The 24,326-nt window shown below is 39.5% G+C and overlaps 1 protein-coding gene across 6 annotated transcripts in view; it reads right to left on the reverse strand.

The window, feature by feature from the left end:
- Positions 1–24,040, reverse strand: part of plecb (plectin b) — a 120,775-nt gene extending 96,735 nt beyond the window's left edge. For 2 of the 6 annotated variants that reach the window (XM_085178797.1, XM_085178796.1), the window contains exons 1-2: positions 23,611–24,040; positions 20,334–20,529 (exon numbers count right to left, since the gene is read on the reverse strand). In XM_085178797.1, the coding sequence (XP_085034923.1) occupies positions 20,334–20,523 (190 nt within the window). In that variant the 5' untranslated portion in view covers positions 20,524–20,529; positions 23,611–24,040. Of the gene's footprint in view, positions 1–10,009; positions 10,367–20,333; positions 20,530–23,610 lie in introns of those variants that run through there. The other 4 variants (XM_085178800.1, XM_085178798.1, XM_085178804.1 and 1 more) reach the window with 3 other exon arrangements.
- Positions 24,041–24,326: the final 286 nt, after the last annotated feature.

A 24,326-nucleotide genomic window follows, 5' to 3' on the forward strand; every position in this document is an offset into this window, starting at 1 on the left:
TTTTTTCCAGTTACTCAGAAAAAATCTGGACAGAGTTCAATGTGAACGTAATTGCTCCGGGCTATCAAAAAGTTCTTGTCTTCCCTCAACAGAGTGCTCCTTCACGCTGGACACAGAGATTTCTGTTAACTCCAGCCACGGTGAAACAGATGGGACTTTGGTTTCTGTGTATGCTCTCAGCTTTCAGTTCTGTTTTTTCTCTGCTTTCCTTCAGCCTACGTTTGCAGTAACAAGGTGGATTCAGGGTCTGAAGTGAAATATGTAACTGTGCTCTGAATCGTAACATCTAAAATGAAGACACATAACAGAACTAGCAACAAGGTCAAAGTGAATGCTTAAAAAAAAGGGGAAAATGTTGCTAAAACACTTGTGTTTGAGAGCAATCTGTCACTTAAAATGCACAATTATGCAAAAGAAATCCAGTTTCATCCTTTCTTTTTTCCAGAGGAGACGGCTGGGAAATGAGGGAGAGGGATGGTTCTCCTTGTTCTTTCTGGAAGTGGAGGCTCTGCTTTTAAAGCCATTTTTCCATCTACACTATGTGTACAATATGGTGTAGCCACGGTATGCTTGCACAACACTGCGTCAGGTAAGCTGCAGCACAGTGCTCCAGGATGTTTTGTTCTTCTCATTAAGTTTTTCACAGCTCATTGGAGCCTTGAAGCTACAGTCCCAAACTAATACTGGACTTAATAAAGCCTCACAGCCCTGCCGTCCGTTATAAAGCAGCAGAGACAAAGTCTCTTTGTGTCAGACACAACCCAGGTGTTAGAACATTATTATTTTCCACACAAATGTGTTTTCCACACTGACTTTTCCCTCTCAAGCCGCAAAACCATGTGTTTCAAAGTCCTTGTAAAAATCATGGAGGAGCTATAAATGCTTAAATACCACAGGACTCCTTATTTGTTTAAAAAGAGAAGCAGTAAAGCCGTCCAACCCTGGTAAGCTGTGAGCTGAAAGGTCTGGAGCTCCAGTATATGAGAAGACAGAGTGAGCTGACATTTGCCACTCAATCTGCTGTTTAAGCAGATCTCACGTCGTCTAAAAACAAACAAGATGTCAGATTAAATAGGATCATCAGGACAGTTAAAAGCCACAATCATCCATCTACTGAACTGCTGCGCAGCACTGAGCACATCCACATCTGTCTGACTCAGCATGTCAGACATTCAAAGAGGAGAATGACTTTGAAAGGTGGAATCTAACTGGGTTTTGACCAAATGCATGTAACACATTTATCCAGAGGCATCATTTTAACTTTTGAAGCTAAAGTTCATCCAAAGTCTCATTTGGAGCGTCAGGTTTAGCACTATTGCTGCTGCCATTTGAATTTTAGACAAGAAGTGACCATATTTGGACGAGATGGTAGCAAGGTGCAGTCACAGTAAGAAACACCTCCATGAAACTGACAGAAGAGGTTACAATTGGGGAGTTTAAGTCAATTTCAAAAGATTAAGAATATAGTGTTAATGAAGTTTCACTCTAATTTGGATGCTGTGTTTTTTTCCCTTGTCTTTGCTGCCAGGTCACTCTTGACAAAGAGATTTTACCTGGATAGAATAAAGTGTCAGAGTAATAAAATATTACAGTTTCACACACTAAAACTGAATCACTGACTTCTTGGCTGGGTTGTTAGTACAATTAACCACAAAACTAACTAGCATCCTAGCTGCCACCCACCTGTTGTTCAAAGAATTCCACTAATGCATATCTTTTATGGATTGGTAATTTACTAACATATAGTGCTTTTCTACTCTAACTGAGCACTAAAAATGTATCTTCCTAAGTTTCTCATTAACCCAATCTCACAAACGCAATCATACAGCGCTGTTACTCCAGTCAGGGTTCAGTATCTTGTCCAAGGATATCGAACCCTGAGTGTATCGGATGTCGACTCACCGACCTTCTGATCAACAGGTGACCTTCAGTACCGCGTGAACCTCAATCCGACCCACAAGAAAGATCTGCCTGACCTAGTTAGTCCTATTTAGAAGCTTGAAGTTTGAAGGTCACCATAATTCCGTTTAGGCAAGAAGTCATCATATTTGGATGAAACAGTAAAGTTTATATTCATAAATTATATATATATATATATATATATATATATATATATATTTTTTTTTTTTTTTATTTAACTACAGTTGCCAAGAAGACAATAAAAAACTATAGAAACCAAACCATTTTTTGCACCAGACCGTAAACATGCACTATAGAAAGGTGGAGAGACACTAAATGTATTAATGGTTGTAGAGCCTTGAATGATTAGGATGTCAAAAAAAAATTCCAGTTTACTGCAATTTTTGACTTCATTTTATAGCTTTAGCCATCATTTTCTTGTGAATTAATACTACACAGTGAAAAAAATCACAAGTCATGAGTGCAACTGGAGAACAAGCAAAAGAAAATTAGGTGCATATCATGCACTTGCAGCTGAAGCCAAAGGTGGACCAGTCTGTCAGAATGCTGACACTTTCAAGGTCCCAATGCAACATTTCAAGGCTACACGGTCACTGGCCTTGCCAGACATTCCCCTCTTCTTTCCCAAGTAATAAAAGTTAAATGATTAGATAGTGTGAAAACAAAGCTACAGTTTACCCTGATTACCGAAGCCAGTTAATTTCAAGGTAAAACCCAAATTAATAGACAGAAACTCTCTCTATCTCTCTTACAGTTCAAGTGTAGCCAATCCAGAGGTTTGTGTAAATACTCTGTGGTTCCCTACAGTTTGTTGTCTACCTTACAATATAAAGTGCCTTGAGGCGATAGTTGTTGTGATTTGGCGCTGTATAATTGAACTGAATTCATGTTTCTTAGTCATCTCATTTATTTTTCAGAGTTTTAATATTACTCACAGAAGTGACTGCCAAACCCACAAACATTCAACCAAGAGTTCATGAAGGTTAACATCGTTCTAAATGATTTTCTACAAAGCAAAACACCCATCCCATTCAGCATAAATAAACAGATCAAATGACATTGTATCGCTGTAAATATTAGCATCCAATCACACTCCCTGCCTCTTGTAAACATACTTTCTTTTAATTGTTCTCCTTTCTGTCTCTCTATGTACTGCTCTCATTACTTCACACACACACACACACACACACACACACACACACACACACAGACAGGCAAAAAACACAAGAGATTCAGGCATAAAAGAACAGCAGCTTCTGTTCTGGAAAACTGTTGACTATTTGACAGGAAGGTCGACAGACTGGGGAAACATCCCTCTGAAGCTTCTCACTCTCTCCCTTAAAAGGCCCTAAAGGGATCCCAGCAGAGTTTTACTTATCAAGCCCTGCCCCAAAGTAACTTCTCAATTGAGTTGTGTGTCACTGCTGATCTATCCCAAGCAACAGGAAGCTGACACACACGAAAAATATAATAACTAAAAAAAGAAAAGGAAAAACCCACCCAAATGTAGCAATTCTCACAGCAGCTTAGCTAAAGGGCCTTTGTGACCCTCATGCTAAACAATGTCACGCCCTGCATCGGTTGAGTGGAAATACAGTAACAGTAAAGTTCCATGACCTAGATTTTTCCTTTTGGTTTCATTGGTGGATAATTGGCAACTGAAAGCACTAAAAGGGCTCCATTTGGCTACACTGATATTAGAGGAAAGCCCTAAAATGTCATACATTTGTAAACGGACACACATAAAAAAAAAAAGCCAGATCCACAGATTTTATACCAACGGTCCATTTTCCACAAGCACTTCACCTGGCACTGACATCTGCGTATGGCTGACCTCAAAAGGAATTCAGCACTTTCTGTTTGTAGAAGTGGAAGCCAGAGTAGTTTCCAGTGAAAAGACAGCCAACTGCATCAAGAGAAGGAAAATAAATTGCCCACATTTGATGTTACCGCTAGCCCAGAATACCATATAACTGATGTCATAATTATTTAAGATTCTAAAAGTTGTCTCATGTGTGGCAGAAGGTAGGTTAAATCATGTGAGACAGCATTCTAACTTTGGGAACTGCAAAGTTGTGCCTGTCTGGGTGAATGAATGAGTAAATGAATCCATCTGTCACAAATTTCCCCAGTGACGGAAAATAAAGGATATTTCTATTCAATTCTGTTCTAGAATTGAATGAATGACTCAATTCATGAAGCTAGTTCAAAATGATCAATGAAATATGGTCAATGACAATGACAGTGCTCGATAAAAGATGTAGCCATGGAGAGGTCTTCACAAGGCTAGCGCAAGGAGCATATTGACTTTTTGGCATTTTAACAGTTGCCATGATGGACACTGGACATGAACATATTGATATGACAGAGTATTGCTTGGGGAGTTGTCGTCAACCCAACCTAGCATTTGCTAGCTAGCTTAGTTTCTGTACCAGTCTTTAAACATGCTTTTGAAGCAGCCTCAAGTGGCCATTCAAAGAAGTACTTTTGCTTAGTTTTTGCCCTAGAGGTTCCTGCTTCAGTTGCTCTTTGTGTTTAGTGCTAATTATTAAATGTCAATTCTCTATTTCAGTAACTTAAAACAAACACTGTTGGTAGGTTAGCATGCTAACAGCTATGCTTCATTCATTTATTTTAAGTTAAACTTTTTTTTTTACTTGTTTAGGATTTTTAAATGTCCTTTTATATCCTTTAAATATATAGTATAGTATTTTTTGCATAGTACTTTTAATTGCAATGCTTGCACAGCCAAACTCAATTACAAAAGAATCTCTCTACCCTTTCCAAAACATCCAACGTGACCTGAACTCGTAATTAGTACAGTCTCACAGAGCAGCTGGCGTGGCTGTAGACTAAGTGCAGAGATAATACCTGGCAGTTGAAGGAGATGCAAATCCTCCATAAATGAAACAGAGATATCAGTATCTACTCTTGTGCAAATTTCAGAACCAACAGCTGAAAACTGAGAAAATTAAGCTAAAGTGAAGACGTGGTGAGTCTCATTCTGCCCCGTTTTGTCCATTTTGTTTCAAATCAGGGTTGTGATGAAAAGAATTCTACGAAAAGCAATGACTGGAACTCAATGGTGAACCAATGTTAAGCAGAAAGGTGTGTAACCATAGCACAGGTTGACTAAATGTTGCACAGCATTAAAAAATATATATATATATATATACACACACACACACACGTGTGTGTGTGTGTGTGTGTGTGTGTGTGTGTGTGTGTGTGTGTGTGTGTGTGTGTGTGTGTGTGTGTATATATATATATATATGCCCACATTTTTCTTGTGTGTGTGTGTGTGTGTGTGTGTGTGTGTGTGTGTGTGTGTGTGTGTGTGTGTGTGTGTGTGTGTGTGTGTATATATATATATATATATATATATATATATATATATATATATATATATATATATATATATATATATATATATATATATATATATATATATATATATATATATACACACACAAGAAAAATGTGGGCATATATATATATATATATATATATATATATATATATATATATATATATATATATATATATATATATATATATATATATATATATATATATATATATGCCCACATTTTTCTTGTGTGTGTATATATATATATATATATATATATATATATATATATATATATATATATATATATATATATATATATATATATATATATATATATATATATATATATATATATATATATACACACACAAGAAAAATGTGGGCATATATATATATATATATATATATATATATATATATATATATATATATATATATATATATATATATATATATATATATATATATATATATATACATATATACATACACACACACACACACACACACACACACACAAGAAAAATGTGGGCACTTGTAAATGTGTTTATAGCACACTATTACAGTTGAAGTTGATTTAAAAGTACAGACACTCAACAACAGCCTCACAGAACCTCTAAGCAACTCTACTCATATCTAGTTGTAGGTTAAGTGCTTTTCTCAAAGGCACTCAACAGATGGCAACCAGCTGAGACAAGCTGAGAAAATGTTATGAAAACTGTTATTTAAAACTTTTGAGATCTGACAAGTTATTAGTGAGTGTGTGCTAGATAAGAATGACTAACACATACTCAGTGGCTTTAAACAGACATACACTTAACACATACACTCACACACCAATTTGTCATTTGGTTTTTTAAAGACTTCATTCATCACAAATGTGTATGTGACAAACCACTTCCCATACTGCTTCTCACGTCACGCATACTGGAAATAGAATTTGCTGCAGTCATTCATAAAGACATATGCTGCATGTCTGCACTGTATAGTCATCTCCATGATATGTATGGCAAAAATAAAGTACTACTTAATAATTCACAACTGTTTGATGCTTTTCAGCCAAAGAGAAACTGCAATTTAAATTACCCATAGCAACTAATCAAGCTGGCCAAAAATAACAGTTTAATTGGTTGACTGAACATTGCCGCGGCTATATTTAGGGTTTATTTTAAGCCCTGCAGGGCATAGGACGGGGCCTTCTAGGACCCCCACTGGGGCAAAAATGCATGCCAGCCATGGCTGTGCACCCTCAGAAGTCCACCCGACTTGCACAGGGCAATCCCCCACTCAGGCGGCCTAGTAACACTGGCATCAGCTGCTGCCACATATTGCATTAGAGGACAGTGGGATGACAGCCAGGCCTTTACCATCCAACCAGCTGCAATTCAGAAAAGGCAAGGAGACAGCAGTGAGTAAGATTAGAAAAAGCAGACTGACTAATAGACTATAATTTTATTTTAACCCATTCGGAAAATATGGCTGATTCCAAATCCAGTGTCATGCTCTAGTCCTTATTCTTTGTAAATTAGGACCACCGGAGATGTTTATAGTACTATCAACAAATGAAAGATGATCCAAAGGTTCCTAGGAGTTATTAGTAGGTACAATTGGATCTCTTGGTCAGCTGATGCCTCTCTGTGTTGGGCCTGTATGTTCTACCTGTGCCTACAGCACAAGATATGCTTTTCACGTTAATTGGTGATTCAATTGTATATGGGGATGGGAAAATCTGTGGTTCTACCTCATTGTGTTACCCCTAGTACAACTTCTCCAGGATAAGTATTAAACCATTTCTATCTGCAGGTTTCAGTATGTCATATTCTGGATGAGCTCCAAAAGCATGCTATTCATTTACAGAGATGCAAACCTATCCAGCAAAAATAGACCCAGCATGTAAAGATAGAGGAACCACGGCTTATGGAACCAGGACACACATGCACTAGCTTAAAATGGCAACTGAATGAATGGTGAAGGGGTTTCCTGGGGGTAAAAAAAGCACACGAATCTAGCTAAGCCTCTGTGATGCTGCATATAGGTTGAGTTGTAGAGTGTGAATTTTCAATGCACCTTATATTCCACAAAGAAGTGTATCCATATCCGTGGGACAGTCTTGTAGATAATTGTTTACTGCATCTTACAAAACAGTCCATAGACTTTTTACACCATCATACTCCTCTTTAAGGATTTGTTTAATTCCATGAATCTATCGTCCCACGAATCCTACTTGCTGGTATTTGCATTTTTAGGGCTGCACAGCCCACAGACATCATGCACTGGTCTGTTGGCTGAGATCGAGCAGAACTTTGAGCTAAACGATTAAGCCGTACTCACAATGAAAGTGCGAACATATTGATGATCAGCAAACACAATCTTAGCACTTCCTTCTTCCTATAACATCAGTTATGCCAATGAGGAGAACGATACAACAGCAAAAGGTTGACCGCACCCAGGTGGGTATAAATCTACACCTGGAAAACCGTGTGCTGTATCTCAAAGGTATCAGTGATTACACAGGCAAATGATTCTTTGCATGGTTGCATATTACAGATGCCACGAGGCAGCTTTCTATGTTAAGTAAACACCCGCAGTCATGAAAAAGCTTTTAGCATGAGCTATTGCAAAATGCATAGAGCAAATATCCACATTAGCATGTCTTTTTGATCCAGTGTAAATCTTGCAGGGAATAAATCATTATTGGGGGGGGGGGGGGGGGGGGGAGACAAAGTGGGGTCAGTATGCAGAGAATATGGAGAGGGACGGGTATTTACAACAGCGTGGCTATGTTCTGCAAAGATACAAATAAGCATGTGAGAAACAGACTTTAAAACTGCTGGGTACTGCTTTACAAACCTAATAATTTTCATAATTAAGCTCTGGGAGGTACAAACATACACGCAACCTGTCCAACCATGCCGCATGGAGCCAATGCAGACACGTAGCCTATTCCATTCATAGGAACTACAATACAGTACTTTCTAAAGCCTTGCAGGTTCTGCATAAAAATTGCTATTGTTATTTACATTTGCAAGATATCCATGTCTAAAAACAATATGAAAAAAATCAGAGATAGGAATGTGACAAAGTTGGAGAGTTTTGTGCCTTTATAAGGAGAGCAGGATCTGCAAGGAGCACAGACGCTGTTGAGGTAGGAACACAAAAGAACGTCTGGAACATAAACACCTGCCACAGAGCCAGCTTCTGCTTCCCATTACCTCCTGGTTCAGAAGCAGCATTACAAACACACACTGAAACATACAGACCATTGCACAAATGAGGCAAATCTGGTCCAGCGTCTGTGTTTAGTTTTCTAAACTTAACTGCTAAAAAGTTCTTGCACGTCTCCCATCCTGTGGCACGTTCACTACGCTTTGAAGACAAATTCTTATCAGCCTCTATTTCAGCAACAGCGTTGCCGAAACCCATAAAACGTTGAGACTTGATAACAGTAGAGCAGCAGTTTTGTGTCAAAAACCAACCTGTCTGAATTCCCAGCTAAACACAACCAATTCCCACTGGAGAAGGCCAACGGGATGTCTTACTGCCAAAGTATTTGGTCATTGCCGAAGTATTCTGCACTCATTCCGTTTGTTTACAGTAATTACACAGACATTAAAAATCAATACAGTGAAGGTTCAAAGATGTTAACAATGCCAAGTTTGGCAGCATTATTTTAAAGATATGGAACGTGTACACAAAGAGACCCAGACAAAGAAAAACATGCTGATACACATGAGCAATGGTGATTCAGCACAAGCACAGCCGCCAGATTCTCACAACAAGAGAGAGGCAAAGGGGGGGAAAAAAACTGGGGCAATATTTATAGAGTAGCTCTTGCTCTTCCTGATGATCCTTTGGAACAGTGGAGATGAAACACAGAACAGGAAAAACATTTAGTGCAAGGAAAAGCGAAAGAAGACCGACATATGAGCCGCAGACAAGAGTGGCAGCTAAGGAAAACTTTTAAAGTGAAAGCACCTGGAGGATGCTGCTGACTTGACTCCTCTGATGTGGAGAAAGTGAAAGCAGTTGTGGAGATGTTGGTGTTGTTGTGACAGATGACTCTTGTATGTTTTTTTTTTAACTTTATCCTCCTCATCTTGATCTTTGTTTGATTAACCTTTGTGACACATTACATTTCCAAATAAAGTAAACCATGAAATATTAGACAGAAGGCAAGGCATGCAGCACACTCAGGGGGAGATGATGGGATAAAATTAGATGAAAATTTGAGAAGAAAAGCAAGTTCTTCCTGTGGGGCGTTAATGAATTTCACTGTTGCTTAGCAGCACCTGTTAATGCCCTCTGTTGTGCTGGACGCAGGCTGCAATGGGCAAAGTGCTGAGACTTTAAAATAAAGTCTCATAATGACATCAAGGTCAGAGGTGAGCAGAGCGGGCTGTTTGTTAGCCACATGGAGTGAAGCACTCCTGTAAATCCACTGCACTCTTGCAACGCACACAAACACACAGCAGAGATAGTGTGGAAAAGTGACAGCCAACATGTGTGGCAATCAATAAAAACACTCAGCAGTCAAGAGATGCAGCATGCAGGACTACCGCTCCAGAAACATGCACGGCAGCCGGTACATTTTAAAAGCACAGCAGACAGGCACATGCATCCACCTGTGCTGAGTCAGACAAATGAATGGGACAGATACAAACACAAAGACACATGCTTGACGATCACTTAGAGATGTGCGTATGCTGTTATTCCTATAACACGAGCGCACTCTCCCACCTTTGTACTTCTCCCTGACGTTCTCATAAGCCTGGATGAAGTCCTGCTCCTCAGCGTTGGGAGGCAGATAGGCAGGTTCATACATGGCCATCCCAGCACTTCCTTCCTTCTCCTTCTTCTCCTCTTCTTTCCTTTTGGGTCAGCCCTCTGTGTGTTTGGATGTATGTGAGGCAGACCGGTGCTGTCCTCTGTCTGGTCTCTCAGCAGTGTGTGAACCCTCCACGGCTCGAAACTTCATTCCACAGCCCAGCGTCACCACACATACACACACCCCTTTGCCTCACTTCTCTTCCATACCCTCCCATAGCCTGGCTCAGAAATACTAATATAAATGTCAGGCTCCTCCTCTTAAAGACACACAGGCTGGAAGAAACAGCAGCAGGAACAGCAGCAAAGGGCTCTCTGGTTCAGATGAATTCAACTGTAATGGATGGCAAACATAAGATTTCACACCACCTTGTTTATGTAACCTCATAAAATGCTAGAAAAATTCTGATATCATGAAATAGTAATTAATGAGGGCTCGACTGAAACTACACATAATATTAGGCAACAGAAGCTCCCATAATCATCAGCGCTTGCAGAGTGGAAAAAATCAATGTTGAATGGCAGCATGCTTTTAGGGAGATTAACTTGTTTTGTATCACAGTAACGATCATTAACCATACAGTAGTATTCAGCCAAGCAGATAACTTCTTTGTTAGTTCAGAATAGTAATCATAGGTTACAATCAGGTGAGCGAAGGAGGTTCTCATCTACTGTGAAATATTATAGTACTTGGGTTGGTCCAATGTGGTGAAGTCGTTCTGTACCTTTAGCAGAAAAACAGCCCCAAAGCATAATGTTTCCACCTCAGTGCTTCACTGTGGAGATGATGTTCTTTGGATCATACTCGGAAGCTCTATTTTGGTTTCACTTTTTCCTGGCCATCTCTGAATCATTTAGAATCAGAATCCTTTTGTCGTCATTAAACATCAGATGTTCAACGAAATTTGAAGCAGCTCCTTGGCAGCAGCGTTTAGAATAAATAACAATGGAGAAACAATTTATCTAAATCTAAAAATACCAACTACACAAATGCACAAGGCTTACACAGATGTGCAAGGTTGCACTGAAGGTTCTTATCCACCACCTTTCTCATGGTCATCCTCACCCCATGCATGGAGCTCTAGACCAAGGGCAACTGATTGGTCATTTTAGATATCGCCCACTAACCAAACAATCACACCAACATTAACACTATTAAAATTAAACTACTATAAAACTTTGAGACAGTTCATTTCTTTGTAAGTGATTGAACTTCAGCAAGAACTCAAATATTTAATGTATTATGAAACTGAAGTAAATGGTGTATGGTAAAGCAAATTTGTTCTGAACTGTGATTTTAACACTTTCCATGTTGAAAGTTGCCTTGCTTTCCAGCCCATGCTTATATTTAGTATTTAGTACTTGCTTCTCATGTCCCATCAGAGAAGTTGGGGCGCAGCCACAGAGCTTTTGGGGGTTCTCTGTGGAGTGCGCCAGCACATGCTTTGGATTCTGTGGGTGGACCAGACCTTCTGTAGATCTTTGAACACATTAGGAATTCAGAAAATAGATCTTTTTTGTGCAACGTTTCGTTTCGTGTCTTTCAAAGTAACTTCCACATGAATCCCAGAACCAAAGGTTTGCACTCTAACAAGATGATCCATGTTATTCTTTTTACTAGTGTAGTTTATTATTTTATTTATGCCATCTTTAGAATGAGAGCCACTGTTGTGTGGCATTGATGGCAAACCAAATATCAGAAGAACAAACATTATTTTCCACATTAGTTTTTTTTGTTTGTTTGTTTAAATAACATCCATTAAAAAAGTTAAATTCCTCCAAATTTCTTTGAACGCAATCTGGCTGAATACTTCATGCTTCCTCATTAATTCAAAGAGGTTTCATATCTTGTTCTATAATGCCATACCTTAATCAGATTTCTACATTTAATACATTTAGCCCACGTCTACAGGACATAATCTCATAATAAAGACATTGCCGACCCTCTATGTGCTGCGGAAACACACTCCAGCTGGTAGCTGCTGTGTTTCAGCTGGTCTCTCAAAAAGTTGACACCTGCAACATGATGAATAAATACATTCAGTTGCAGTGCAGATATGCCCTTGACATCCACTGGGAACATAAACAGTCGGAGCAACCACTGAATATTCAACAAATGCCAAGACCGGCCGAGCCGATGACAGTCTGGACAAAAACGGAGTTAAAAGAAAAAAACAAAACAAATTTCCTTCCTATGCCAAAGCTTCATTTGTTACTTACATATTTCTTGTGTCAAAGGATAATAAAAATTCACACCGTGATTTGATTAATAGCTATGCAGGCTGTAGCATTAAAAATAATTGATAACAGCGATGACAGCAAACTGATGTCAACTAGCAGAGACATACTGTGCACAGAAAATGAAGTAAGTTGCTGGGATGTTTTATGATGGAGAGCCTCATAAAAATGGAGGAAAGTGAACACTGTATCACACTTGCACTGTTTCCATGTTAGATTTTGCATAGGAGTCTCCTGTAGCACAATGGTAGGGATGTGATGTAGGAAAAAGGAAAATCCCTGCAGCTCAGCCTGACTGTCAGACGTTTCTTTGGCCAAGGCCACACTGACGTCAGCCAGGACACTTTCCTGGGAGGAAACGCGATAAGTTCACTACAAACTCTTTGCTCTTGCAGCTGGAGAATTGCGACAATGTGTGTGTGCGTCTGTGTCCTTTTCACTAGATCCAAAAGGAAATTTCATTACGCTTAACTCTTGCACTGTAAGTCTTCTGTATCTTCTGAAGAACAAAGCTCACACACTGGCGTTTTTTTCCCTATAGTCATATTTTCTATGATTAACATATAATGTATTCTTTTATTATTCTTGTCAGTTTTTCACCATTAAAATATGAATTTTTAAATGTGTAAAACAAAAATTGAGCAGCTAGCGGTCAGGTCACATTACATAAATTATGTAATATCGCAGAATTTAACAAACACACACATTTTTGCTTTATCTTGAGTGCAAATTCCACTGTGGTTACTGACTTCCCAGAAATCCAAGAAGAGAAAAATATGATAACTGCAATTACAAGTATGCTCGAATGAACACATACCAGCTAATATGTACTTAGCATAACTTTTAAAAAAGATTACGTATCCTAAAAAAAAAAACAGGGAGAGGTGCAACAGAAGGATGACATCAGCATATCCACTCTAAGGTCCAACACAAAAAAATGAAAGGAAGTCGAGAGGAGACAGAAATGTTTTTACAATGACAGAAGTTAGTAGAATTTAATTTGGGGCTTTACAGTTGACATTAATATATGCATGTAATGAATGAATCAGACTTGTGATCATGTTAGATATCACTGTGACATTAGATTTGAGTGCTTGGAAGTGGGGAGTGAGTGTCAACTACACGACTGCCAAGGCTAAACCTTTAACACATCAGCTACTATTAACGATCAGTGACGCTGGCTCTCATGACCTCATCCTCACACACGCAGTGGTGACGCATAGAAGATAGTGTCTCACTCCGAACTTGCTGGATCATTCTAGCTCCCTGTCCACTCCCCAACAGTTGGACCACTTTATCTGGCTCCATGACATCTGTTTGTTTACTCAAGCTGCTACTTTTAAGAGCTGATAATCTGGTAATGTGAAGTTAAATAAAAGTTGAGGAACGATATAGAAAAAGTATGTGAATGTGTGTGTGTGTGTGTGTGTGTGTGTGTGTGTGTGTGTGTGTGTGTGTATGTGTGGTCATGGGTGCCTGTGTGTAGTTTGTTTTCCAGATCTCCTTCAGCAATACCCAACAGGTGCACACAGGGGCCTGTGTGTCCAGTGTGCATTCTTTCATTTACACACACAAGCTTTCCACATCAGGAAATCTGAAACTGCAGTTGGATGTTTTAGTGTATGAACAGCTTAACCTGCATGTGGACGTTTTTATAATGTATACAGTGAATGCACTTGCATTTCACTTGATACTCTGCTTATTACAGAGTCTTTTGTCTCGTCTCCGCTCCATTTAGCCCAACCGGTTGCGGCAGTTGTTCTAATTTGGCGCTATATAAAATTTAATTAAATTGAATTAAGGGTCACAAGAAATAAACTGAGAATAAATAGAACAAATTAAAATTCATCAAAATAGTATTTTACAATTAAAAGGTAGATATACATTTTTAATATACAAAATGCCCACTGCAATCTTCAGTGGTTAAAGAAGCTCCACGGCTGTCCACTTAACAGCCTGTAACGTGTGGGGTTTTTTGCAGTACGTTCCTTTTGTTTGATATTCTAATGGGGCAAACTCAGAGCGACAGCTTTAACATTAATAATGTTTTTCACACTGCTCGGTTCCCAAAATGAGACGGCAGTCACACAAATCACAGCACATCTTTTTTCAAGTGTCAAGGGGATTACTGTTAGCACAGCTCACAGAAAAAGGAAAAAAACATGGGGGAAACAAATAACACCTGGACTGTGCACAAATGCACAGGCAGGAGTTTAATGCTGACCCACAGCTAGACTGATCGGTCTCGCTGTGGAATATGACACAAAACCCAACAGTAGTGTGGCAGCTCCTATTAAGGGAGAACTTATGGTCCATTCTAACTAAGCCAGGGCTTATCCTCTGTTAGATTTTGATGAACGGAAATTGTTTTGTCTGTAGAGACAAAAGAGCAAAATCTCACAATGCTTTCTGCCTTCATTGTATTGTAATAGTAGCCTTTCAAAGTAATTACTTGTACACTTGGGTATATTTTATATATCTATATACTCTTATTATACAGTCTGTGAGGATGTGATCTTTAGTGTCTTTTCACTTTTGACTACTTTTGTCAGCTGATGATCACCAGGCTTGATGCTCTTTTCTGTCAGTTATCCAAGCCTTAAACAATTTGAGTATGGTGCAATCCGGGTGCAATGCTGCTGTTACTGTTGCCCAGTAAAACTGTGGGTAACAGACGATCATAGAAACAGGCCTGGCTCCCTCTTCTGGATATCCACAACAGAAATACATGTAATGCGTAATGCAGTGGATCAGACATGCTGCTGTTGACTGCCCTGACCTTTTCAGCCCACCACGCTTTTCCATCATGGCTCATTCACAGAATCTGAAACTGATGGTGAGGAGCAGCATTCCTTCCCTGATATGGCGTAGAATGAGAAAGACCATGAAGGTCAAATGTTTAAAAAAAAAGAAAAGTGTTTTGTCCGGAAGGGTCTCGAAATGAGAATGAAAGCATACTGTCTGGTGAAAAAGGCAGAGTTCTGTAATACCAGACACATAACGAACACACAATGTAGTTGATGCTATTTGAGACGGGTGTCGAATGAGAAACATTTTCCAGAAGCAGTGACGACTCTTTAGTACGAGCAGGCCACCAGCTAGTTAACAGAAAGTGCCACCTGCTGGGGAAATGGGTTATAGCTGTCTGAAGGGAAGCCAATAGCTGTGTTCACACATGAGCAGGGAGCTACAGATGTAAGAATAGAGGACATTTAAGAAGGTATTGCAATCACAAGCAATTATAAAATCTGAGAAATACAATTAGTCACACAAAAGAGGCAGAAAGAGCCTTTCATAACTGAATCAGCTCAACAGTATAAAAATCCAAAGCTCATTATAAAAAAATGTTAATGCATTCAGCTCGTATAAAATCTGCTACAGGGCAAGAGTCTGAGTATGTGTCTGGAGTAACTGTCAGCAGTACAAAAACAGCATTTGTTTGGAAGATGAGTCATACTTTTAAAAGGCTCTTCTCTCACTTAATAAACAACATCGGGGGCTAAAAGATGACGTCAACAGTGCCAAAAACTGAAGTTATTTGAATTGCGACTACACATTTGTTACAAAAGCGACAAATCTCTAAAATACCAAACATTACATCAGACATACACATGTTTACAGCATAGTACAAATACAGCTGGCCGTTACAGTTAACTTCTCTTTTGGTAAATGGTAAATGATGAATGCTAACCCTTTTAAAATGTATTAAGTTGTGTTTAATTAAGTGGCTCCAGGTGGGTCCCAGTGCTCAATTGTATTAAAGACCTCAAATTTGCTGGCTATTCAGACTTTCTGGTAGAAAACATTTTAGCCAACCAAAATTAGTAAACATTTTAACATCATAGTGAATTTCAGATGAACCTTGCTAATTTAAGTAGCTAGCAGGCAAAAGCAGTATGTGGCAAATCTCCAGCTGTACATTCTCATCCAAATATTTTCGAAAACTTTACATCACAACCACATACAGTGCATACACAACACAACAGTAGCTTCCACAAATTAATGGTGTAGTGTACAGTAACAGTATGTACCAATAAACTGAAGGAAATGGGATGTGGATGACTCAGATGATTTTCCTGTAACGTAGGAGCTCGAAATTAGAATAGATATTTATGCTTGTTTTCACATGCACTGATCATTTCCACAGAAAATCGCTATATTAAACTGTAATGCGTGTGTGTGCATGAGAAAGAGATAGCAAGAGGATGTGGGAGAGAGATAAATGGTAAATGGTAAATGGCCTGTATTTGTATAGCGCTTTTACTAGTCCCGCCTAGGGACCCCAAAGCGCTTTATGGACTGGTTCTTATATAGCGCTTTTCTACTCTGTCCGAGCACTCAAAGCGCTTTATACGCTTTACACGTCCAGTCATCCACCCATTCACTCTCACATTCACACACTGGTGGAGGCAAGCCACAGTTGTAGCCACAGCTGCCCTGGGGCAGACTGACAGAAGCGAGGCTGCCATATCGTGCCATCGGCCCTTCTGGCCAACACCAGTAGGCGGTAGGTGAAGTGTCTTGCCCAAGGACACAACGACCGAGACTGTCCGAGCTGGGGCTCGAACCGGCAACCTTCCAATTACAAGGCGAACTCCCAACTCTTGAGCCACGATCGCCCGATCGCACGATCGAGATGGAGTCTGAACCTAGCATCGTCTCGGCATCAGATCATAGCCACTCCAGAATGAATTATTGAAGAGTACTCTGCAGGGATGTTTGCCGTTTAAATACAGCTAGGGCTCTAAAAGCCAACAGCAAAAAACACACACACACACACACAATTCATGTGCAGTTCAGTTAGCAAAAACAAACTTGATCTCTTTAAAATAATACAATTATTTATAAAGGCTAATGAGATTTTAAATTTTTCACAATAGCCAATAATTTTTAATTACAAGAACAAGAAAATATTTAATACCATTTTCTATATTATAGTTTGGAAATGACAAAATGAAAGAAAAATCACAAAATTAAGATACATAAATGCACAAACATTTTTAATAAAGATTAGATCAACCATCTAAACGCCATTCAAATGTATTTATTTCTTCTGCTTCTGGTGACTTGGCACCATATTTTTGCTTTCCATAAGGTACAGAAGGCTACCACTGTTTCTGTGTAGCAACTGGTAGACCTTTATTAGGTCCAACCTGGGACTTTAAAAAGTATTATGTTTCTCTTAAACACAACAAATGTGCTTCCTGTTAAATGAACACTTCCTATTTAGAAGATAATGTTGATAATGATAATGCTGATAATGTTTGCTTCTTAGCTCCCACATTAACATTATAGTATTAGCCTTACATTAATAATAAGTTAGCATATGGCCAGTGTGAGTAACTGCTAATAGTAAATGGCTAATGCTAATGCATCCACTGGACACATGTTTATTACCGGTTTAACACTTTAAAGTTAAATGTGAGTATTAGTGACATCAAAATTCATCACAAAGACCATGTTGTCAGTCTTTAAAATGCTTTGCTAGGTTTTTTATGTTACTAATTCATGTGTTCAGCTGCTAGTGATGATGGGGGGGGGGGGGGGGGGGGGGCTGTGTGCACGCATGTTTCCAGCAGTGCCATGAGAAGGTGTCTGGCAGGTGGAGAAGGTGCATATGGCACTTTTTGTATCAATACTATTGCCAATGAGTACCTAACCCAATAGCAATTTTTAGTATTGATCAGTATCTGAGTATCATGTCTTCTGGAGTCAAATGTGAGGGCAGAATCCTTTGAAAACTTTCTTTTCCATATGGCTTTATAATCATTCTACTGGACCTGATCAGTGAAGAGTGCTCATCTTCCGACAAGAACTGTGCATAGTCTATTCTAATCCCCCTTCTAGGACAGGCCTGTACATCTGCATACAGTCAGGAAATCTGTAGCAGAACCTCGTCATCCATCAGAGCTTACTACAAAAGCTCAGCCTCACGCATGGGTGCTGATATTGCCTGACATGGCCTTCTGATCGCTGGAAAAAGAGATGTACAGGATGTGGATGTAGGCCTTTTGTAGACCTGGATGCACATCCTGAGTTATCCAAACTTCCTCCTAGACAGGAGCACAATTTTCCAAAACTCAATCACTGACTTATTGTGTTCAATCAAAGACTTGCGCTAAACTGGCACACTGAAAATTAGTATATTCTGTGCTACATCAAACCGGGTTTTATCCTTGTTGTGCTGTCTGCTTTGGTGATTGAGGATGAGCATTCCCTGCCCTTTTTTCAGAAGGGCAGGGAATGCCCCTTTAATAAAAGTGAGATGCTGTTATAGAAGTGTTTATAATTACTAAGAAATTATGATGACCTGACAACTCTCTTTCCTTTATATCATATTCCGTTTCAGTCAGTTTTATGTGACTTTTAAAATCTGTGTTACACTTGGACCAGTGATGATACTGCTAACCCACAGTATAAATAATGCGTTTCCACAATCCCTACAAATGACTTGAACATGATCCTAGCCCATTGATAGGGGAGGGGGGGGGGGGGGGGGAAACACACCTCAACCTTTGAAAAAGGCTAGCTCTCACCATCATCATCATCACCTTAAACCCTCACTGTGTAATGTGTAACCTGTCCAGCTGAGAAAATCCATTATTAGTTTGCAGGGGGGGCAGGGACTTGTATGTGTAATGTATGTACAAAATAGCACATCTTGATTTCCTTTTTAACCTTACAGTATTTCTTACAAGGTTAACGGTTTCACTGTCCTGGCATTTAAAGCTGCTGTTGGCAGTTTGAAAACATAGGAGTGAAACAAGAGGAGTGTTACATCCTGCCCATATAGCAATGACTGAAGCTCAAGGAATGCGTTTGTATATGCCCGTTTTTCACTGACATTTTATGAAGTACAGTTATTTCTCGTTGCCAAGTGTACATTTACTAACACTAATTCGTTACTTAAGGAATCCAGCAGTCAGTATCTCAGGCCACAATATAGGTGGCACTTTATGCAGGGCGCTGAAGATGACAAACTGTCTACACTTTGTCATCTTCCATGCTCTGCCCAGAGTGCAAACAAGAATATTCCCACAGAGGACAATGGCTCTGACATAATTAACGCAGGCTTTCTGTACTGCTTTTCATAACTAGAAGAGTCAACATGATGAATAATGTTCTTTCTTTGCTGGTTCTAAGGTTTGACATTTAAAAGGGATAGGCGGCCTGGCATCCACTACATCCACCGGTACACACATGGAAGAAGTCACATGCTCCACATTACTCCCGTAAAATCACTAATTTTTTATTCATTGCTGCACATCTGTTCCACAGTCATAATGATCTGTTGTTGCATATGATTTGTGTATTTGTGTTCACTACACTGAATGCCAGTTGTATTGATTTCTTGGTCTATTGTTATGTGTTACAGCCTCTGCTACCTCTTGGTCAGGTTTCACTTGAAAAGAGATTTTAATCTCAATGGATAAATAAATACATACATAAATAAATAATAGTAATAATAACATTATTAAAGTGACTGCAGCTTTGTATTAAGTTCTTAATGCATTTAACACTGAATTGAAACACTAGACCATTATTATTTAATAGCTCCATATTGAAAATAAAATATTTCATGTGGAGTTCAGTTTTAATGACCTCTGACATCCAACTTGGCATTGTTAGCTAACAGCAGGCTAACTTTTCAGTGCCAACATATAGCAGAATGGACAGTCAGAAAGACTATAAGCAACACATAGCTGTTTTGGAGCTCTGAGTGCTAGTCGCTCTTCACTTGCCCTAAATCACATGACATACAGGTATAAGAATAAAAGCTTATGGGGAAAACAGGTGGAGTGCAAAGAAAACTAGCACTAGCATATTCATATTGGGTTAGCTTAACTACTACAAGGCTTCATTAGCTAGCCTTTTCAGTTTCCACGTCAATAAGTCTGTAACAACTGAAATATAAGATTTAAGTTTGTTTTAAATGTCTGCTTTAAATAAGTAAGCACTCTTTCACGTGCATAGATATAACTCTGTTTAGTCCCCCTACCTGCAATGCGAATTACAGCCCTGTCAGCTGGATCCAGGACCTCCGCTGTGGCGGATTTGGAGCGTTTGACTCTCTGGTGTTTGGACAAGTTCCAGGGCAGGGTGTCTCCAAGAAAGGGGACGCCGCTCCTCTCTTCATAGCTTTCCTCCAGTGGGGTTCGATCCCTACGTCTGTCTTTACGGGTCGCCATCACCCACTTAAGAAAGAGATGGATAGGCTTAGTAAGGGACTGATTGCATGAAGGTGCACACATAATCAGAATAAATGTTTTGCTACGTTTACACTCAAATATTAGCACACCACCAGTGGTCAGCTATTTTCTTCTCTGTGCTGACCGACCTCAGCATACTAACATTTAACTGCCACCCAAATGTATAACAAGATTAAACTCAGGTCGCCTAATGTTCGAGTGCTATAAAAATGCAAACTGCACGGCCAGACACACCATGTACTTTGTGGAATATTATCAGTGTATAGAGATGGGAGAGGCTGCATGACCAAGATAACGGTACCACATGGAGCTTCACCTATTGGTGCGGGAAGAAGGGGTAAGAAATGGCAGCAACAGACACTTTGAAAGGTTGCACGACTGTCCTTCACTAGAAATTCTTAAAAAGGTACAACTGCTTAATGCAGCTGAGCATCCTTGCTCCTTGTTTTCATACTTCCTCTGTGTGCCCAGGTTAACGTTTACTGTTAAATATTTTGCCTATATGCACAGGGCAGCATCAGTTACAGTTAGTTCTAACGTTTTACATATCAGGACATAATAAAAAGTTATCTAGCCCTTTCCAGGTTTTAAAATTAGGTAATACAACCTCAGATGAACAACGGCACATGATATATTACACTATTTCATTATTATTATTATTTTAAACTAAGCCAAAATCCAGGAGCAGTGTGTGAAAAACTGTAGCCTTCTACAACCACCTATAGCAGTTATAACTTGAGGCAATTGTTTTCTGTATGACTATATCTGTTTTCTACATTGTTGTTGAGTGGTTGTTGCCCACTCTTCTTTACAACCTTGCTTAATTTCACTGAGATTTGTAGGCATTTGTTTATATGCACAGCTCTCTTAAGATCCCACTACAGTGTTTCCATGAGGTTGAGCTTTGGACTTTGACTGGGCCATTGCAATACTGTTATTCTTTTCATTTTCAGCTATTCTGTTGTAGATTTGCTGCTATGCTCATCGTTGTTTTGTTAAATGACTCTGTTTCAGATGAGCCTTTGCTGTTAAACAGATGGCCTCACATTTGACTCTAGAATACTTTGGTATACAGAGGAGTTCATGGCCAACTCAATGCCCAGGTCCTGTGGCTGCAAAACAAATAATCCATACTTGTTCAGTCTTTTTATAATCATACTATGAACTTTGCAATGTAGCTCTTGAGGTTTTTTTTATTCTTTCTCTGAGCATTGCACAGTCTGACCTTGGGATGAATTTGCTGGGACATCCACTCATGATTAGATTTTCTTGAATCTATTCATCTTCCACTTGTAAATACTCTTTGTCAGCACTGAATTACCTTATTGATAGGAAACAACAATTGCTTCTCCAATTCCATTGCTGATGTCTTTCCTCCTTGGCGCTGTTTTTATACATACCTTAATGCTCAAAAGGCCTTCTGCTCTAATAGAGGTCACCACACTTCCTGATCACATCTGATTATCAGCACCAGGCTGCCGTTTGCCCTCTTAACTCTAGAAGCAGCAAGAGTGTATTTAAACTCCTATGTTTTGGATTCATTTTTTGTTAAATTAATAATGATATGGCATGACGTTGTTTATCTGAGGTTGTATTTACCTACGTTTAGGAGCTGTTAATGAGAAGATTGTTTTAGTATGTCCAGAAATTTAAAACATTAGAGCAAAAAGATAGTGACAGTGACAAAGCTGATTAGAAAACATTTACATTATAACTGTCACTTCTGTTGTACTTTTCCTACATTAAGTGGTGTTAAATGCCGTGGGAAGACAAATGGTAGAAGAAAGAATTTGGTTTCCTAAAACTTACAGACTGAGGAGCTTAAATATGGAGATAAAACTAAATAAACAGCTATTAGGTCGATGACCAACATCATATTACTGAAAAGGTATGAAGCTCACATGGTAGTATACACACATTGGTAATGATTACTGATTTAACAAAAGCACAAGCTCAGTCAACACATAGCAGTTAACTGACTCATCAAAACTCATAAACTCTGTCTGTAAGGATGCCAAATAAAACAACGAATGGTGTCACCTGAAGTGACAACCCACCTTCTCAATTGAGGCGTCACTTACTCCTGTCTCATCGTCTCGCTTAACTTAATGTCAGCGTAACTATTTTAAAACGCCAAGAGATACATGCTTTAATTTAACAACAACATGGAATACATTTGCCATTACTGAACACCTGACTGAAGAAATAGCTATGTGTGAGTGTGTGTGTGATGACACACCCGCTGTGAGAGATAACTCTGGTCAATAATCCAAAGCTCAGCAGTGATGAAATGGTGTCACATGCCTCTAGTAGTCACAGCTGACCTGAGAGCAGAGCTCAGTCCCCTGTGAAGTTATCATGCTGCACATGTAAATTCCTGTCAAGCTATCCAGCCTTACTAGATACTGATGCCATGACAACACAGGCTACTGTAACCAGGTTAATAATTGGGCTGCCAAGTTATAGCATCGAAGCTGGTTTAATTAATCTGTTTGTTTCCATGTTGACACAGCAAATATTGTCTCTGCAGTAGAGGTTTACCTTTTTTTTCCTGCAGATTTTCTCAAGGTAAGAATTGGCAAACACTTTAAAGCAGGAATATACTCCCTCAGCAATTTAATTTTAGAAATGTGTGTTTTTGGACTGTTTCAGTGTTTACCTGTAGTAACAAATGTTTCCACACTAGAGAAAGAAAGTCTCACTTCAGCTTGCCTCCATTACAGAACACACACATACACACACACACACCGTTTCCTGTGGTGCTGGATTACAGTATAAGTCAGGCTACCATACACCACCGATACATTTTCCATCTGACAATACTGAAATGTGGCATCGGGAGCACGCTGTCCTCTAGCTCAGGATTGTAATGATGTACGGTTTTGCTGAGTACCTTAAGCAACGCAGAATTTCTCCACAAGGTGGACGCACCTGCAACAACTTAAGCCCAAAATCTCTCTGCAAAGCTCACTGAGTCAAGTTATTGCTACACTCCTGTGCTGTCACCCAAACCTACCAGTTTCTTCCAACCCAACCCACCAGGACCGGACACCGGCATTGTCTTACCTTACTGCTGAGCTGGATCAGTGCGTAAACGCCTGTTAAACAGCCATGAGTGCCAGTGCTTCACTATGCGACCTGCAGGATGTCGCCAACCAAAACAAATAAAGTCGCCGACAGCCACGATAGCCACTCCTTTTACAGGAGGCAGGGCTGCTGCTGGAGGAGGCTGAAGGGACAACCCGCCGTGCAGAATCCGCATCATCTGTGATATTTCTCCCGCCCCGCTCGCTCTCTTTCATCCATCCTCCACTGCATGGCGACACCACTGAATTTATAGGTCGGTAATCCTTCGCGCAGTCGTTAACTCACACCCCCTCCCAAAAAAAATTAATAAAATAAAACAAAGTGCAGCTTCCGATCTTAATTACTCCGAGAGAAACTGAACAGTCCTTCTCTAGACGCTCAGTCCGCACGTCGGGGCTGATGTTGGGTTTGTGCTCCGATCCAAAGCAATTAACAGCGTTCCTCCACCAGCAGGGTCTGGTGCTGCGGTGAAACGCTGCATGACTCACTGTTCGATTAGTTTGCCTGCTTGTCCCGGACTGAATAGTGTAGTGTCTGCAGGCTACTGCAAAGGAGAGAGTGTAAGAAACTGTGATAACACAGCCGCTGTCTGCGAGGGTTTAGACTGTAATGATTAACTAGAAGAAAACCAGTTAACTGGTTTGATTTTACACAGTAAGTATCACAAGCTCCTATTTTGCTGCACTGAAACATAC

The sequence above is a fragment of the Neolamprologus multifasciatus genome, chromosome 11 (assembly GCF_963576455.1).
Source record: "Neolamprologus multifasciatus chromosome 11, fNeoMul1.2, whole genome shotgun sequence".
In the NCBI taxonomy this organism is placed as follows: domain Eukaryota; kingdom Metazoa; phylum Chordata; class Actinopteri; order Cichliformes; family Cichlidae; genus Neolamprologus; species Neolamprologus multifasciatus.